This window comes from Canis aureus, chromosome 5 (assembly GCF_053574225.1).
Source record: "Canis aureus isolate CA01 chromosome 5, VMU_Caureus_v.1.0, whole genome shotgun sequence".
NCBI lineage: Eukaryota > Metazoa > Chordata > Mammalia > Carnivora > Canidae > Canis > Canis aureus.
Genome location: NC_135615.1, coordinates 46490689 through 46509810, shown reverse-complemented (window position 1 = coordinate 46509810; position 19122 = coordinate 46490689). Strand labels below are relative to the sequence as shown.

At 40.0% G+C, this 19122-nt stretch overlaps 1 protein-coding gene across 2 annotated transcripts in view; it reads right to left on the bottom strand.

Moving 5' to 3' along the window:
• Window positions 1-436: 436 nt before the first annotated feature.
• The window catches only part of RAB3C (RAB3C, member RAS oncogene family), a 265300-nt gene continuing 246614 nt past the window's right edge, over window positions 437-19122 (bottom strand). For both annotated transcript variants that reach the window (XM_077897882.1, XM_077897881.1), the window contains exon 5: window positions 437-1190. In XM_077897882.1, the coding sequence (XP_077754008.1) occupies window positions 1003-1190 (188 nt within the window). In that variant the 3' untranslated portion in view covers window positions 437-1002. The remainder of the gene's footprint in view (window positions 1191-19122) is intronic.

The window sequence follows — 19122 nt, the reverse complement described above, 5'->3', positions numbered from 1 at the left end:
TTTAAATTAATCTGTTGGGTAAAAGAAGCAGGGTGAGGTTTGAAGAGTAGGCACTGGTTGGGGAAACAAGGCTCTATCTCATGGTAGGAGGGGCTCTAACAAGCTTCAACTTGACCTCTGTTCCGTGCCTTAGCGATAGTTCCAGAACGTGGTGGGGATGGTGTGTGTCTAACGGGCAGCAGTTATGAAGGTACAGGGGGAACTCAGTCCTTTGAGAAGTCTGCAGTGAATCCTACTCTTCTGGGTAAATGACTCTTCACCTAATACCTTCAGCTGATGCCCGTCAGTTTGTCCGGGCCATGCCCTCAACTATTTAGAACGTTGGGCAGAAGTAGTGGCACCACGAGCCCTGCCTTAGGGCCACTGTTTACTTCCATAACTAAATTAGGAAGATTGATTAAATCTAGTTCCGGTCGGGTAACATGATCATTTAAGATTCACCAGACTCAAACTAGATTTAATCAGACAATTTGCAAGGGTTTCAAACACAATATTTCAATTCCTTTATCGTCAATGGTCATCTCTTTATGAACAACACTGAAAACCAGACACATTTCCTGAACAGTACCCATGACGGTCTCCTGAGATCTCCTCTTGCCCACACACACAAGCAATTCCTTGGTTATCATCCTCACAAGCAAATGGCAAATATGAACCCGTGGCACAAAAGTCAGTTGGAGTGAAATTACAGTCTGAGGTCCCAGCAGTAGCTTAATCTTGAGAAGAAATCTGAAACATAAAGAGCCTACAAAGACAAGTAACAAAGGACATGCAAATACCAGATGTTTATAGATGGATAGTCCTTATAAATTTGAGATCACATAGTTGCCACATATTAACACAGGAAATCTCCCACGAATTGAATGCATGTATGAGCCATTGACATCAAAGATTTCCCTCGAATCATTACTAGGCAGTAGAGATGAAGGTTAATCAACCATTTGGAAATGCTGTTGGTTGGTGATGTGCCCCTCAAGCTGCCTGTGTGTGTGTGTGGTGACATTAACAGCCACAGTTGGGCTGTGCTGGAGGAGGGCTTTCCTTGAGTCTTGTGTTCTGCTTGGCGGCAGTGATGGCCGGATCCGTCTCCAAACTCTCTGACATTTTGTCACAGATGATATCCACGAGGCGCTCAAACGTCTGCTTGACATTAATGTTATCCTTGGCACTGGTTTCAAAAAATTCAAACCCTGGAGGAAACAAAGAGCGACACAGCTTGGTCATTTTACACTGTATGCCAACGGTACATGGGACTTGATCATGGTTTTCCCCAGGGATAGGGCGAGACTGAAAAGGTGAGCCTAAGACATGGTGTGAACAAGTGGTGTCCTCTTGCGACCAAGTCTTCTAGTTGTGGTTATGTTGACGTTTTATTTTTCCCTTTCAATGTATCTGTGCTCCCAGCGTGGCTGAAAGAGCCACAAACACCAAATCTCTTTGCAGAAGTTTAGTAAGGGCAATATTAAGAATCCTCTACCCCGAGTGGGTCTTTGCCCTCCCTCCCTCCCTCCAACTCCTGGCCCCCAGGAAGCTTCTTGGAATCTTTTCTCTGACCTGTTACTTGGCATAGTTTCCTTATCCCATTTCAGATTCGACCCAAGGTGTTAACATGTTTTCATTAACGTGTGGCTTAGAAGACTTCATCTGTATATTCTGTTGCTACAGGGCCTACCGGGCCCACCAAGGCCCGAGGGTGGGCTTTAGGTAAATTTGCAATCGCTAACGAACTGGACACAAGGTGGCACTAAAGCGTCAGTGGCCTTACCTCAAACGTGCAGTGCTTCGACCCCTTTTTGGAAATTTTCGTGCCCCGTTAGGGGAACAGCCCACTGTGGCTTTGTCTACCATTGCATCCACCTATTGGTGTGGATTTTTGTAGGGCTTCTGTTCTCTATCAGTAGCAGTGTTTTTACACCTGATACATTTCACGCGAGATGCCCAAATTGCAAGAAAGCACAAAAACTGCAGGTTCACGGTTGCACCCGTCTACCCACGAGTCCCTCACTGTACCTGGGCAGAAGCAGCCCCTGCCCGCTGTTCTGTACACAATCTTATCACTCTATTGTTTGCCTTCACATTCCCCGGGCTCAGCTTGCCAGTTGGTTACCATGACAACCTCCCTAGTCCATTCAGGGGACTTTGATTTAGGATGTACTGGGCAGGATGCAAAAATGCTTTCCTCATCCATTCTGAATTTTACGCCCTATAAATCCTTCTGGTTACATCTGGCCCTATCTCAGAGGAGCCACATGGATTCAGAATGATTACATCATGTGGTTTCATCTCCGCTCCTGGGACCGAGGGAGGAAAAAAAAAAAAGTTCATATTTTACAGTCCTCCCTAAACCCTCTGCCAAGCCAGAAATACATATTTTTGTTAAGTAACGCTGAAGGATAAACCACCACAAAGTATTAAAATTCTAATTGAGTTATGAGAGACGATGAGTTAGAGGAGTATACTTGAGCTTGACTTCCATTGGCTGTCGTGTATTCTGTTAAAATACAGGTAAATAATTGTGAAATTGGAGCTAAGGGAGCATGAGTGGGACCCATTTCTGTAAAATACCACTGGATATTTCAGACCTTCATTGGCTTGTAGTATTGCTTTCATTCGTCTCTGTGTAGGGTGCTTATATAGCTCTCTAAGGATCTGGATTTCTCAGCAGAAAACACTAACACAATTCACTTTCCTGATTTTTTTTTTTTTTTAACAGTCTATAGTGCTCTGTCACTTGTCTTACAATACTTTGATCCCGATTTTGGAGAACTCCGGGATGGATCTAAACAACATCCTTATTGAGAAGATATCAGAACTATTTGTGTCTTATTGGGGATTTTCCCGGGGATGAGTGAGGGCTGCTGTAGGTCACCAGATACTAAGACCTCACTGAATTAGTTAACATCCCTGAATAAGACTCCGGAGACCAAACATCCCATCACGGGGGACAAAGGTTTCATGCCCAGATTCAATGCTCTCATCTCTTCTGCTGACACTTAGCTTCCTTATAAGCGCTGTTTAGGAAGGCACTGAGTTTTAAGGTATCATTAAAGATTTGGCCATTGTGGCAATTGTTTTCAGTATATGTGCTGCAGAAGCGAGCACAGGGCCATTGTGACAAGATAGTAATCCAGGTAAGCCTTTGTCAAATGAGCTGCCGTAAATCTGGGCTTTGAGATACACCCTACTGCTACTATACAATGTCATGTCAGTAAAATGATCCTAAATCCCCAGAGCCAGAATGCTCTCAGGGGCTTGACCAGGAAAATAACACCAGCTTCTAACTGTCTTCTAGAGAAGAGGGTGCCCTGGTACGCTGAGTGGGACGGATTATCAGTCATAAGATGGGAACTCTAACTCCACTACCAAGTCACGTTTTCAGTGTCACATTATTTATGACCTGTGCCTTACTTCGTTTACAGAGCTTTGCTTACAGAGGCTCAAATGAGAAAATGTATGTAGAAGGGCCAGGCATACCAGACCCTGCTGTGAGAATAGTAATAATAAACAGTTAAATGGTTACCCTATTAAGGTATTCACATAGTGCCCTGTTATATTCTAACTCATTTTATCCATGAGGTAGGTGCTAGTACATGAAAAAATTTACTGGGAGGCCAACGGAGGCACCAAATGGTTGAGTAGTTTGCTCAAACATTTGTTCAGTCTGTAATGGTGACAGTGGCTTTGAACTACTAACCTGGACACTCTCTTGCAGGTACTCTGCAGAAGTAAACAGTGATTGGGTTCTAGATGAATTTTAAGTTTTATGCTAATAACTACACCATACGCTTTTATCATTTAACATAGAAAACAATTGATGAGATTTAATAGTGACTCCGAAACAAAGCTCTTTCCTTCTTGATTCCCAGGTACTCTGATACCTTGTGCTACAGAAGATTGATCGTGGTGGCCATGTGGCCAGCCCTACAGGCATACCTCAGAGATACCACGGGTTCAGTTCCAGACCACCTCACTAAAGTGAATATTGTAGTAGAGCAAGTCAGATTCATTTTCTGGTTTTGTAGCACATGTAAGTCTTTAAAAATGCACATCTGAATGCTGGTGGAGGGTCTTGCCTCCATGTTGATGGATGCTGAGGTGGCTGGCAGTTTCTTAAGACAACAATGACGTATGCAGCAGCAGCAGTGGACTCATCACCTTCACAAACAATTTCTCTGTAGCAGGCAATGCTGTTCAAGAGCATTTTACCCACAGTAGAACTTTTTTTTCACAACTAGAGTCCAACCTTGCAAACCCTGTCACTGCTTTGTCCACTGTGGTATATTGTACGTCGTTTGTTGTCAGTTCAGCGGTCTTAACAGCATCTTCATAATGAGTATATTCCCCCTCAAACCACTTTCTTGGCTTATCTCTAAGAAACAATTCCTCTTCCATTCAGGTTTTATCATGAGATTGCAGCAGTTCACTCCATCTTATAGTGCTCTCGCTATTATACACCTCTCCCCGATTACTTTCTCCATGGAAGTCCTGAACCCATCAAAGTCCTCCAGGAGGACTGTTATCAACTTCTCCCAAAGTCCTGCTGATGTCAATACCATATTTTGATCTCTTCCCATGAATCACCAATGTTTTTAGTGCTATCTAGAAGGTGGCATCCTTTTCAAAATGCTGTCAATTTCTGGGCCCAGAGGAATCTTTATCTATCTGTGGAATGTATAGCCTTACAATATAGAAGGTTTGAGAGTAGCAAGGACTCCTTAGTGTTTAGTTAGAAGGCATGAAAACAATATTCATTTAGTGGTACATCTCCAACAGAGCTCTTGGGTGACCAGGTGCATTGGCAATAAGCAATCATGCTCTGAAAGCAATCTTTTTTTCTGAGCCGTAGGTCTCCACAGGGGGTTTAAAAATACTCCGTACACCATGTTGTAAGCAGACCTGCCATCATTGAGGAGGTGCTGGTGCTTCATTTCTAGAGCACAAGTGGAATATAGGTAGCATACTTTGTAAGGCCCCTAGGATTTTTTGGAATGGTAAATGAGCACTTGATGCTTCTCTTTGCCTTTTCTGTTATGGAGAGGGCTTCTTTCCTTAAAGCCAGCTGAGGTTTGCTTCTGCAGCTGTATTCTCGCTTATGCTTTTGCCTGAAGAAATGTGGTGGCTGTTTCGATCCTCTATCCAGACCACTAAGTGTTGGTCCCTATCAGCAATAAGCTGTTTGAAGTTTCTTGTCATTCGTGTGTTCACTGGAATAGCACTTTTAACTTCTGTCAAGAACTATTCTGGTGCATTCACAACTTGACTGGGGGGTGCAAGAAGCCTTGCTTTTGGCCTGTAGAGCATAGTGAAGACCTACTGGATGACTTCATTTGAGAGACGACACTAAAGGAACTAGCTACAAGAGGATTATCAAAGATCATGTTCACAGACCATTGTAACAAATATAATGAAGAAGGTTTAAATAGTGCAAGGATTACTGAAATGTGAATCCAACGTGAGCCACTACTGTTGGAAAAATGGTGCCCATAGACAGGCTTGATAGAGGGTTGCAATAAAATGAAGTATGCCAAAAAAAATAAATAAATAAAACTAAGTATGCCTCTGTCTCTATACGGCATGACAGATATACAAGGTTTTAGACAGTATTATTTTAGCATCTAGTTGTTTGGATTCAGGGCAGAGGCAAGTTTATATGCCATAAGTGATTCTCTATCTAGCTGAATCACAATCCACTCTTCGTGAGGCTGCTCATGCCCTACACCTATGTATGCTCAGGGACATGTAGAGCCCCTGGCCTAAATCTTAATGACCGATTCAAACCCCTCACCCTTTATCCTTCTTTGTTGTATTTTCAGAGCCATTACCTCCCAGTATTTTACCTTCAACCATAGCACCATGCTCTTATTGTTAAAAATACTGAACCTCTTACCTGCATAGGCAGACATCAGGGAGAAGCCTGTGCTTTAGTCAGAAACTAGAGTTTTTCTTATTAAACTTAGAAGATCATTACTAGGTAGGACGGTGCAGTTTAAATAAGTAGCCCAAGGTTACACAGTACAGGAAGGCTCACAGGAATGTCCTGATAAATAGGTTACTGATTTAGCTGCCAGCCTTGGACATCAGCCAGTATTCAGAAGTTCAGTGAAAACTTTGAATTCCCAAGAGAAACTCTGACCACCGTTTCTCTTTCTTCCTTCATCAGAACCTTTCTACTGGCACTGTATTCCAGTATATCTCCGGTTCGTATCTTTGCATGCCTGATTCTGAACAATTGTTCTTGCCCTTTCCAAAGGTTATGACGGGTACTGCTGGGCTTTACATGTAACCTTATACTTCAGTTTCATTTGATCTTGAAGGACCCAGGAGTAACTGGGAAACAGTTTGTATGAAATATGTGTTAAGGAAAGGAAGACAGAAATCAAACTTGTCTTCTCCATACTGTGTATGTTGCTAAAGGGGCAGTAGAGAGGGGTGTTACTAATCAGATTATACTCCAGGGCCCAAGGGGTTTACTCCTAACATTGTATCAGTGTTACCTGAGTGGCTTACACCCTTCTAAACTCCACCCTGGACCTACAGAGGACAGGGCCTTTCAATAGGCACTTAAAGGTGGCTGCTTGGGAGGTTCTTTTTACACGAAAGGTTGAGATTCAGTATTTTCTGTACACTTATGTTCATAGCTGCATTTCCAAGAGCTTTTAAAAGTTGGAAGCAGGGGATCCCTGGGTGGCTCAGCGGTTTGGCGCTTGCCTTTGGCCCAGGGCGCGATCCTGGAGTCCCGGGATCGAGTCCCGTGTCGGGCTCCAGTCACGGAGCTTGCTTCTCCCTCTGCCTGTGTCTCTGCCTCGAATAATAAATAAATAAATAAATCTTAAAAAAAAAAAGTTGGAAGCAATGCAAAGATCCATCCACTGCTGAGATTACCAAAATGTGGTGTAGACATAATAAAATGGACTCTTCAGGTCCAAAAAAAAATTATGATACATCCTCCCAATGGATGAACCTTGACGTGCTATAAACTAGTCACAAAAGGACCATTTCACAGCTGCAGAAAGTAAAATGGTAGAATCCAAAGGCTGTGAGGGAGGGGAAAATAGAAAGTTAACAGATAATTTTGGTTTTGCAAAATGAAAGGAGTTCTTGACACAGGTTATATAAGAAAGTGAATGTACATGCTCAGCTCTATGCTTATACACGGCTAAGATGGTATAAACATTATCTCTTTTACCCAAATTTAAGTTTTTTTTTTCATGGTGATAAATACCAGAAACAAAAATATGTAACAGCTTTATGCCTCAGGGAACTAGAGAAAGAACTGGAGACTCATGGGAAAAGAGTAAAGGCCAAGAAATCTAAAACCTGTTTCTTTGATTTAGCTACACTCCCCAGACAAAGAGAAATAGAGCAATTACTAGAAGCATCAAACCTACCAAACCAGAATGGTGAAGAAATAGAAAATAAGAACATACCAATTACTAATAAGGAGATTGAATTAGTAACTAAAACTTCCCAATAAAGGAAGGTCCAAGGCCAGAGGGCTTCACTGGTGGATTCTATCAAATATTGAAAGAAGAATTAATACCAATCCTTTTTAAACTCCCCAAAAAATTTCAAGCTCACTGGGAAGTATCTGTACCTTTTATGAGGCCAGCATTACTCTGATTTCAAAACAAGGGCACCACAAGAAAACTAGGCCAATATCCCTAATGAACGTAAACCCCACAGGACAATATTAGCAAACCATTCGGCAGTGCAAAAGGACAATCATACACCAAGATCAAGTGCTTTATTCCACGGAGGCATGAATGATTCACCATCTGCTCATCGATGTGATGCACCACAAAGGCAGAGAGCATACAATCATCCTGTGAAGAATGATAGAAACTCTCAACCAGGTTGAGGGAATGAACCTCAACATCCTAAAGGCCATATGTGACAAGTTCACAGGTGATGTCCTACTCAGTGGTGAAAAGCTGAAAGCTCTGCTTCCAAAATCAGGAAGGATGTTGTTGCTCACCACTTTTATTCAACATATAGTGCAAGTCCTTGCCAGACCAACAAGGCAAGAAAAAGAAGGCACCCAAATGGAAAAGGAACAAATAAAACCATTTGCAGAAGAAATGACACCACACATAAAAAATCCTAAAGACCACCCCCCCCAAAAAAAACCTCTTAGAACTAATCAATGAATTCAGTCAAGTTGTATGATACAAAATCCATATTCTATAACCGGTTGAATTTCCTATACACAAATAATGAAATAGAGAAATTTAAAAGCCAATGACTTTTGAATCAGAAATGAAATACCTATGAATAAATTTAATCAAGGAGGTGAAAATGAAAACATCTGCATCAAATTTTTTCATCAACAAATGAGAAAATAGTCTCTGGTCATAGGAGAGGAAAAATTCATATTCCTGAAATGTCCATACTTCTGAAAGCAATCTACAGCCTGAGTGCAATCTCTATCAAAACTCCAGTGCCATGTTTAACAGAAATACAACAGAGTCCTAAAATGTATATAGAATTACAAATGACCCTGAATACACAACACAGCCTGAGGCATCATGCTCACTGATTTCAAATTGTCTTACAAAACTATGGTCATCCAAACAGTTTGGTATGGGAATAAAATAGGTACATAGGTCATTGGAACAAGAGAGCTCAGAAATAAATCCCATGCATATATGATCAATTAATTGTACATTCCACATTTGTCATCGATGTGGAGAGGATTATCTCATCAATATGGTACTGAAAAACCTGGCTAGCCTCCCGTGAAAGATTGAAATTTGCCCACTAACTTCCACCATACACAAAAACAAACTCAAAATAGATTAAAGACCTGACTGTAAGATGTGAAACCATAAAACTCCCAGAAGAAAACATAGGTGATCAACATCTTGATCTCAGTCTTTGTGGTGCTTTTAAAAAATCTTAGTTGAAAAACAAAGGCCACTACAGCAAAAATAAACTAGTTGAGACTATTTCTAACTAAAAAGCGTCTGTACCATGAAGGAAACTATCATCAAAATTAAAAAAACACCCTACTGCATGGGAGAAAATTGTGCGTATCATAAATTTGATAAGGTTACTATATAATAAAATACAGAAACTCCTGCAATTCCATAGCAAAAAAGGAAACAATCTGATTTAAAAACAGGCAGAGGATTTGAATAGACCTTGCAAACCAAATATAAACCCAAACCAAATGAAATAACACTTCTCCCTTTATAGAATGGCTACTAGCAAAAATAAGTTTGATGAGGGAGTCCAGAAAAGGGAATGCTTGTGCACTATTAGTGTAAATGGGTACAGCCACTATGGAGAACAGCATGGAGGTTCCTCAAAAAACTAAAAATAGAAGTGCTGGATCATATGGTAGCTCTGGTTCTGAGTATCTAAGAAAGATGAAACACAAGTGAACCCCCATGTTGAGTGCAGCCTTATTTACAATAGCCAGGATATAAGAACCCCCTAAGTGCCCATGGGTAAGTAGGTGGAAAAAGAAAGCGTGGTGTATATATACACAGTAGAATATTATCCAACAGTAAGGATGAAATCTTGCCATTTGTGTCAACATGGATAGACCTTGAGGGCATTCTACTAAATGAATTAAGTCTGATGGAGAAAGACAAATGTAGAATCTAAACCAACAGAAAGACAAGCTCTCAGATACAAAGAACAGATGGTTGTTTGCCAGACACTGGGCAGGAGGGTGATTGGGGGTGGGAGGAGGGGGGTCAAAAGATAATATCATCCCATTGTAAAATTAAACAGTGAAGTATTCACGCTCTTCAAATACCATTAATAGGAATGGAGAATGACCCAGGCTCTTGGAAAGCACTCTGGCAGTCTTGACTGGTTAAACACAGTTTACTCTGTGACCCAGGAAGTCCACTTCTACGTATACACCTAGGAGAAATAATCTCTAGAGAAATGTTTGCCCATACCCACCACCTACCCTTCATACAGGTTGTGTAGTCCATTGTTTTACTCTGACTGGGGCCCAGAGAACTCTGGCACTTTTCTTTTATAGGCAACCCTATATTCCTCCAAGTGAGTGGATACACCATGTTGTGAAATGCCATTTGTTTTCAAACGATGTTCTGGGAAATTGAGTCTCTTTCTCTACCCCCAGGAAAATCATAAACACCAGTGGGGACACTTGGACTGTCTTCAACTTCATTTTGAAAGCACACTGAGAAGTGCTATCATTTCTATAGAGGGGAAGCAGCTCCTAAAATCATAACCGCAGTAAATCAAATTTTCATCTAATTATTAAAAAAAATCTGTAATTTGTACTTAGAATTCTATTCTCAAACTCCCAAATAGGACCTTTTGTTTCCAGATTCTAGTCACAATTCTGTGGAACTGGATGATGGCAGAAATGGTCATTCTGTTGCCAGCTGGGTGGCATATGGGCCAAAACTCTGGATTGCTGAGCAGCAGGACTAACTGGTAAGTTAGCTTTCCAGATAGAATATGGGAAGAGCAATCAATAAGGATTTGGATACACCTGCCTCAAGAAGTACCCCCAGCAAGCCTTCTAAAGCTGGAGAAAAGAACAGAACTCAGCCAAAGGTTCATCTTGCTACAATAAGTAGATCAAATATTCTAGTTTTTGAGTCGTTGTCAGTAGCCAGGCCTGATCAGATGGTAGCTTTCCCCTGCTTCATCAAGAATCTGAAACTAGGCAAGGGTTATAGTATGGGTGTGACAAATCATGGTGGACGTAGACAGGTTTTGTCCCTGGCCCTTCCTACTCAAGCCATGAGCTGAAAATTCTCCATATGTGGGAGAAGCTCAGATTCAGCAGTACAAAGGACAGCACTACAACAACAGTAGCTCATGCTATGATTCATCCTTTTCTGTGAAGGAAATCTACCTTATTGACCTCCCTCTGCTGTGATCCCCTCCTAGATGTGTACTCCCCTACACCCAAATCATCCACTTAAACCTGTCTACTTCCTCCAAGGTCTTTACAAATTTCTTCTTGAGATTGCTGTGTTCTATTTGGTCCCCCAAACTGGTAAACCTTGAACATTTTGACCTAATCTCTAAAATTCTTATTTCTAGAGTGACTTCACAAAGATGGCAACATAGATCATTCTTAACTTTGATCCCCCTGCACAAGGAGAACAACTAACAATTAGTCATGGAACAGACACCTTTGGAGAGTCCTAAAAGAAAGGGAAGAGGGGGGATCCCTGGATGGCTCAGTGGTTTAGCGCCTGCCTTTGGCCCAGGGCACGATCCTGGAGTCCCAGGATCGAGTTCCATGTCGGACTCCTGGTATGGAGCCTGCTTCTCCCTCTGCCTGTGTCTCTGCCTCTCTCTCTGTCTATCATGAATAAATAAATAAAATCTTAAAAAAAAAAGAAAGGGAAGAGGATGAAGCAACCCCCTGGCACCACAGAGACCAAGACAGCATGAGAGGTAAGAGAAGCAGCCTCACAGTATGGTCACAGGACTCCATTGCCCCTCCCTCAGGCTGATGCAGTACCACGTGAGAGGTTTCCTTGAACCTACAGTTCTTCAAGTGAGACAGGACATCCCAGGATAGACCTTCAGCTTTGTAGGTTGTGGGATGCTTCTGGGAAGCATTGTGGGTTGCTTTTGGAAAGCCTCTGTTCTAGTCTTGCCTCTAAGAATTTTGGGAGAATATGTGTGGCTCAATCACTGGGATTTTTAGTGTGACAGAGAAGGAAAGAAGAGCTTCAATGACCAAATACTCACATTTTGTTATACTAAGTTTCTACCTGAAGTACGCACCCAAGTAGCAGTCCCAACCAGAAGCTTTGGCACAGTCTGACCAAGAAATGCAGCAGCATGTGGGTCTGCCCAATCCAGGTCATCAAAGAGGTTTGATGGCCTTGCAACCTGGCCTGCCCCTGTCTAAGCAGGGGAGCTGAGTCATGTGGTAGCCATGCCTGGCCAAGCAAGGCTGGCCAGACCACCTGGAAGCTGTCTAGCCCAATGATACTCAAGCAGAGAGTACAAAAAAAGGCAGAGGTAATTCTGCAGAGAGTAAAGCAAGGGCCTGTCCAGCTTGAAAATAGAGGTCATGGGTCAGGTTGTCAAGAACCCAACATGAAGCCTTGGGGGCTTTGGAGCCAGTTCTCATACTGGGCCTAGGCTATGGAAATCCTATCCCTGTCCATTGCTGAATACAACTTTCAGTTCACCTGACCCAGAAATGTACCCAGAGCACAGGGAAATTGCATAGACAGACCATCCAACAAGTGTGTTTATGGTGGATCTTGAATAGAGAGCATAGCCCATGGCTTTCCTTGTGAGCAGAGCAAAATGAGTGGGTAGAGCTGGCCAAGGAATTCAGTACACAGTCTTACTTGATTCAGGTTTCCAAAGAATATGCTGTGCATCCATGAAGGCCCACCCTTTTGCCCTGCCAGAGGCAGGGAAGCTAATTCATAGTACCATCTGCTCTGAATATAGTACTCAGTCCTGACTATCTAGCAAGCTTGATTAGAGAACCCAAGGAAATGTGTAGTTCATCATACAGCTTCACTTGGGCAGGAAACCAAGGAAGCAGTCATATCTAACTTTACTCAGACAGAAGTACCCCTCCACCCTGACATCAGAGCTTGGGCAGTTAACCTGTGGCAAAATAGACCCTAACAACAAGCCCCATCAACCCAGGGTTTTTATCAGCATACACGTCCAAAAACCTGACTGGTGAAGAATGGCTCTGCCAAAGTGAATCTATAATGTCTGGAAGGAGAATCTGTGCTTACCTAGATTCAGAAGTAAAATTCTCCAATAGTTGATTCTAAAAAAAATGGAGACCTATGAACTGTCATACAAGTAATTCTTAGAGAAGTTTTTGAACTGAACCCCCCCCCCACACACATACAAGTAAAATAAAAAAAATAATGCATTAAAAGAATGAGAAGTTCAAGGGTTGAAAAAAAAAAAAACAAAAAATACCTAACGCCCCCATCTCAAAATCTTAAATAACTTCAAAAACAGAATCATGTCAAATCAACATTCGTGAAGACAACACATTTGCAATTACTAAGTCAGAGGAATAAAAGGGAAAAAACAATACCTATGGGACTACATTGACATAATCAAAGAAATAATTCTGCATTATAAGAATTCCAGGAGAAGAAAAAGAGAAAGGGACAGATAATGTAAGAAATAGACCTCCAGATCCATGCAGCTGGAAGACCCCAAATAGATTTAACCAGATAGGGCTACACTGACACACTTCTTAATGACTAAAGCTGCAGGAGAAAAGAGACAAGTTTTAGACAAGGGAACACCCAAAGACTTGGTAGATTTCTCAATGGAAACTTTTAAGGCTTAGAGAGAAGAGCATGATAGAGTCAAAGAAAAAAAATGTCAACCAAGTATTCTATATCCAGCAAAGCTGTCCTTCACTAATGGAGAGATAAAAGAGATTAACAACACTAAACCTGTCTTAAGAGAAATGCCACAAGGAATTCTTTGAGTGGTAAAGGATGCTAATTAGAAAGTAGCTTAAAACTCACTGGTAATGGCAAAAACATATTCCAAGTTAGATCCTATAATATAAGAGGGGCACCTAGTTTACTTACAACTTCCATCGAAAAGTTAAATGTAGTAAAACTAAGCATAACTACAGTAATCTGCTATTGGTCAAGCAATATTGACAATATGTAAACTGTAATGTTAGTAACCTAAGTGGTGGTGGTGGTGGGGGGGGGGGGATGACCAAAAGTATAAAATTTAGGAAAGCTACTGAAGTTATTTCCAGCTTATAGTATCTTAAAATTATAATACTTTATGCAAGCCTTATGTTAATCACAAGGAAAAAAAACCTGTAGTAATTAAACAAAGGAACATGGTAAGGAAGCCAAGGTACACTAGTACCCAAAAAACAGCAGGATGACAAACAAGGAATAAATGATCTACATCCTAGCCATAGGACAACAACCAAAATGGCCATAGTAAGTCTTTACTCATCAGTAATTACTTCAAATGTAAATGGCTTAAATTCTTTAAAAGACATAAAATGGCTGAATTGGATAAACATCAAAATCCAAGAACAATGCTGCTTATAAGAGCCTCACTTAAGTCTTAAAGACACACATAGACTGCAAGTGAAGGGATATAAATAGTATTTCAAGCAAATGGTAACCAAAAAAAGCAGGCAGGGTAACTATACATCATCAGACAAAACAGACATTAAACTTAAAATGGTAAATGAGACAAGGAAGCTGTAGAAATATTCTTTTTATTATAAAAGGTTCACTTCATCAAGAAGGGATAAACATTGTAAATATTTATGCACCCACCATCAGAGTGTCTAAATACATATAGTACCATTTCTCTATTTAGCTCTGTTTTGCTATAAGAATAGTTGGGAATTTTAATACTCTAGTCTCAACAATAGATAGATGGTTCCCCCAAACAGAGAATTTATAAGAACACAGCAGATCGGAGGGGAACTTGGGTGGCTCAGTCGATTATGCACCTGACTCTGGATTTTGGCTTAGGATTGTGAGATGGAACCTCGCATTAGGCTCCTCACTGAGGAGGGAGTCTGCTTGAGATTCTCTCTCCCCACCCCACCTCTCTCTCTCTAAAATAAACAAATCTGTTAAAAAAATAAAAAGGATAAAGCAGATTGGAACACTATAGAGCAAATAGACCTTAACAGCAGAACATTACTCTTCATAAGCACACAAAATATATTTTCTAATCTAGACCAAATGACAAATTTTAGCTAATTCAGGAAGACTGAAATATCATGTATCTTCTCTAACCACAGTGGTATGCACTAGAAATCAGTAACAAAAAGAAAACTAGAAAATTCATGAATACATGGGAATTGAACGACACTCTCCTCAACAACCAAGGGATCAAAGAAAAAAAATTAAAGTGGAAGTAACAAGTAATGCAGTTATAAAGGGAAGTTGATTGCACTAAATGCATGCACATTAAGATAAAAGGAAGCTCCCGAATGAAGCTAAACTCAAAGTCAGAAATAAGGATTAGAAGAGACCTAAATGAAACAGAAGACAGGAAAACAAAACAAAAAAACAAGCTAACAACATTACAAGCATTTCTTCGAAAGAAGGTAATTGACAATTTTTTAGCTAGACTAATGAATGGAAAGAAGAGGATCCAAATCAAAAACATTCTAAATTAAATGAAGACATGACCATTGCTACCACAGTAAGACAAATAAAGTTAAGAGGCTACTGTAAGCAACTGTATGCCACCTAGAAAGAAAAATTGTCTGGAACATGCAAAATACTATGACTAAATTGGGAACAAACAGAAAATCTTAATATCAATTACTGGAAAGGAAGTTGGGTTTTTCTTCATTTGAATCAGTAAGCAGGAATATCCAATACTGGTTGGCTTCACTGGTGAGTTTTACCAGACATTTAAAGAAGAATAAAGAGCAATCCCTCCTCAAATTCTCCAAAAAATTGAGGAAGATGAAACACTCCCAAACTCATTTTATGAGGCCAGTATACAATTATTATCTTGATATGAAAGCCTGAGAAGGACACTACAAGAAAAGGAAGCTACAGGCCAATATTAGTCTAGTATATACATGCAAAATCCTCAATAAAATACCAGCAAGTGAATTCAGCAGAACATTAAAAGAATCATTGACCATGATCAAGTGGGACTTATTCCTGGGAGGGGAGAGTTGTTTAACATAGGTAAATTAATCAATATGATGTGTCATAGAAATAGAATGAAAGGAAAAGAATCATCTCAATAGGTAAAGGAAAAAAAAATCTGATGAAATTCAATACCCTTTCATGCTAACACATTAGTTACAGGAAAGAATGTACCTCAACATAATAAAGGCCATATGTAACAAGCCCACAGCTAACAACATCTTGATGGTGAAAATTTAAAGTTTTTCCTTTAAGATCTGGAACAATAAATGGTGCCCACTGTCACAAATTCTATTCAACAGAGTTCTGCAAGTTCTAGCTATAACAATCAGACAAGAATAATATCCCAAGACTCCACCAAAATACTGTTAGATCTAAACAACAAATCCAATATGTTAACATAGAAAAATCAGTAGTGTTTCTATATGTGAATAAATGATCTGAAAAATAAAACGATCCCGTTTATAACAGCATCCCAAACAGTAAATTAATTAAGAATACATTTAAGAAGGTGAAAGAGTTCTTTTCTAGGACAATGATGAAACAAATGAAGACACAAACGTAAAAGTATCTTATGTTCATTAATTTTAAGAACATTGCTGAAATGTCAATAACACCAAAAGCCATTTATAGATTCAATGCAACCCTTAGCACGGTAACAATGGTATTTTTTTTTTACAGAGGTAGAAAGAAAGGATCCTGAAATTTATATGGAACTACAAATAACCCTGAGTAGCCAAAGTAAACCTGAAAATAAAGAACAAGGCAGGAAACCTCACTCGTATTGATTTCAAGCTGTACTATAAAGCTATCGTCATCCAAACTGTATGATTCTTGCAGAACAGTTACAGAGACCAGTGGAACAGAATTGAGAAGCTATATAAAACCCAATCAACTGGGATCCCTGGGTGGCGCAGCGGTTTAGCGCCTGCCTTTGGCCCAGGGCGCGATCCTGGAGACCTGGGATCGAATCCCACATCGGGCTCTCGGTGCATGGAGCCTGCTTCTCCCTCTGCCTATGTCTCTGCCTCTCTCTCTCTCTCTCTCTCTCTCTCTCTCTCTGTGACTATCATAAATAAATAAAAATAAATGTTTTTTTAAAAAAAAAAAAACCCAATCAACTAATAATTGACAAGGGAGCCAATTCTCAATGGAGATAAGATAGTCAACCTAAATGCCTTTTATGCCTAAATGAAAAAGAGTGAAAGTAGACCTGTATCTTACACCATTCACAAAAATTAATTTCTAATGGAGGAGTGACTTCTATGTAAGACCTGAAGCCATCAACCTCCTAGAAGAAAATGACAGGAAAAAAGCTGCTTAGCATGGGTCTTGGCAATAACTTCTTTGGATAGGACACCTCCAGAGAAGCAACCTAAATGAAAATAAACAAGATCTCAAACTAAAAAGTTTCTGCACAGCTAATAATGAACATAGAGAACCTATGGAATGGGAAAAAAATGTTTACAAATTCTATCTTATGAGGGCTTGACAGAATACACAAAGAATTCATAATTGAAAACAAAATTCAAAAACAAAAACCTAGTCTGCTTAAAATTTGGAAAGAACTCCAAAAGATATTTGTCTGAAGAAAATATGAGTGTCCCATTGGTACAGGAAAAGATGATCAACATTATCAATCACTCTGGAAATGTAAGTGAATCCTACAATGAGATATCACCTCATACCTGTTAGAATAGGTATATAAAAAAGACAAGTCACAAATGCTGGTTAGAAAGCGGAGGAAAGAGAACCGTAGTACATTGCTACTGGTGGTGGGCATAAAAATTAGTGCAGCCATATGGAAACCAGTATGGAGGTTCCTCAAAAAATTAAACATTACCATATGATCCAATTTCACTTCTGGATCTTTATTTGAAGGAAGCAAAAACACTAACTTGATAATGTGTATTTCCATGTTCATTGCAGCATTATTTACAATAGCTCACACATGGAAACAACCTAATGACCCATCGCTGAATCATGGATAAAGAAGTTGTGGTATGTTTACACACACACACACACACACACACACACACACACTGGAATTATCCAACCATAAACAAATGAAGTCCTGCCATTTGAGACAACATGGATGGACCTTGAGGACATCATGCTAAATGAAAAAAATCAGAGAAAAACAAATTCTGTTATGATTTCACTACATGTGTATTTGAAACAAAAATAAACTCGTAGAAAAAGTGATCAAGTTTGTGCTTACTAGAAGTGCTGGGGGCTTAAGGGGTAAATAGATGGAAGTGGTCAAAACATATAACCTCTAAGACAACTCTAAGACAGATAAATACTAGGGATTAAATACTGCTGAGCCACCAGGGCTGCCCTCATACAACACTGTTATCATAGTATATCCAAAGAGTTCTCATCAAAAGGATAAGGTGGTTTCTTTTTGTTTGTTTGTTTGTTTGTTTTATTTTGTTTTTTGTGCAACATGGTAGATGTTAACTTTGTGGTAATCGCTTTATATAACTCAAAGTACACTTTAAACTTGGTGCTGCATGTCAATTATGTCTCAAAACTGGAATTTATTTCTAATTTCTGGCTTTAACCATTGGAGAGTGATAATGACATTATAGTGGCATGAGTCTTCCTTTTTTTCCCCCTCTGATTTACGACTAATTGGATATCCATGACCAAACAACAGTACACCAGGACCCTGGAAGATCCATCATCTGTATAACTGAAAATGGATAAAGTATATCTCAAAAGAGCCTACAGAGCCAGGGGAGGGAAGCATTCCTCTAAATACTTTTTTTTGGCAGAAGAGGTAAAGGGAGAAGGCACTGAGTGGAAGTATGTCCGGTTGTGCCTGCTCTAAAGGGACTTACCAAGCTCTCTCAGAAGAGCTTGCAGTGACTGATGGGGAGGGGAAGGAAAGGAAAGACAAATAGAACTGAAGGAAAAGTCTTCCTGGTGTTTGCCCTAAGATGTTGGCAAGAGGACTACCCATAGATCTCTAGGAATATCCATCCAGTCTGCCAACACCCGCCCTCCCCTTTTGTTTCTCCACCAGCTTTCGAATTTCATTTTTGGGGCATGCATTCCCAACCTTAGCAGCCAGTCAGTTCTAGTAAGAGAAATAAGTCTGTGTTATAGTGCCAGCTTCTGGAAAACAAAAACAAAACAAAACAAAAATGATAGTTTTTGATGTAAAGTGCTGCTGTTGCATTCAAAATAGTAAACCACCTTATGTAGTTAGGCAGAGATATGGTACTGCAAAATGACAATTTACTAGCATCCCATACCAAAGATATCAACTAATGAGGTATAATGGATACTTAAAAATAGCTGTTAAGATAGAATTCAACGAACTACAAGAAAACTCAAAAGCAACACAATGATCTCATGAATACGATTACAGAAAACAAAGATTATTTCATCAAAGAAATTCAAAGTCTAAAAGCAAACTAACAGAAATGGTAGAGCTGAAAAACTGGGTAAATGAAATGATGAAAGCATTAGAAAGGGTTGGAAAGAGAGTAGATAAAATGGAGAATAA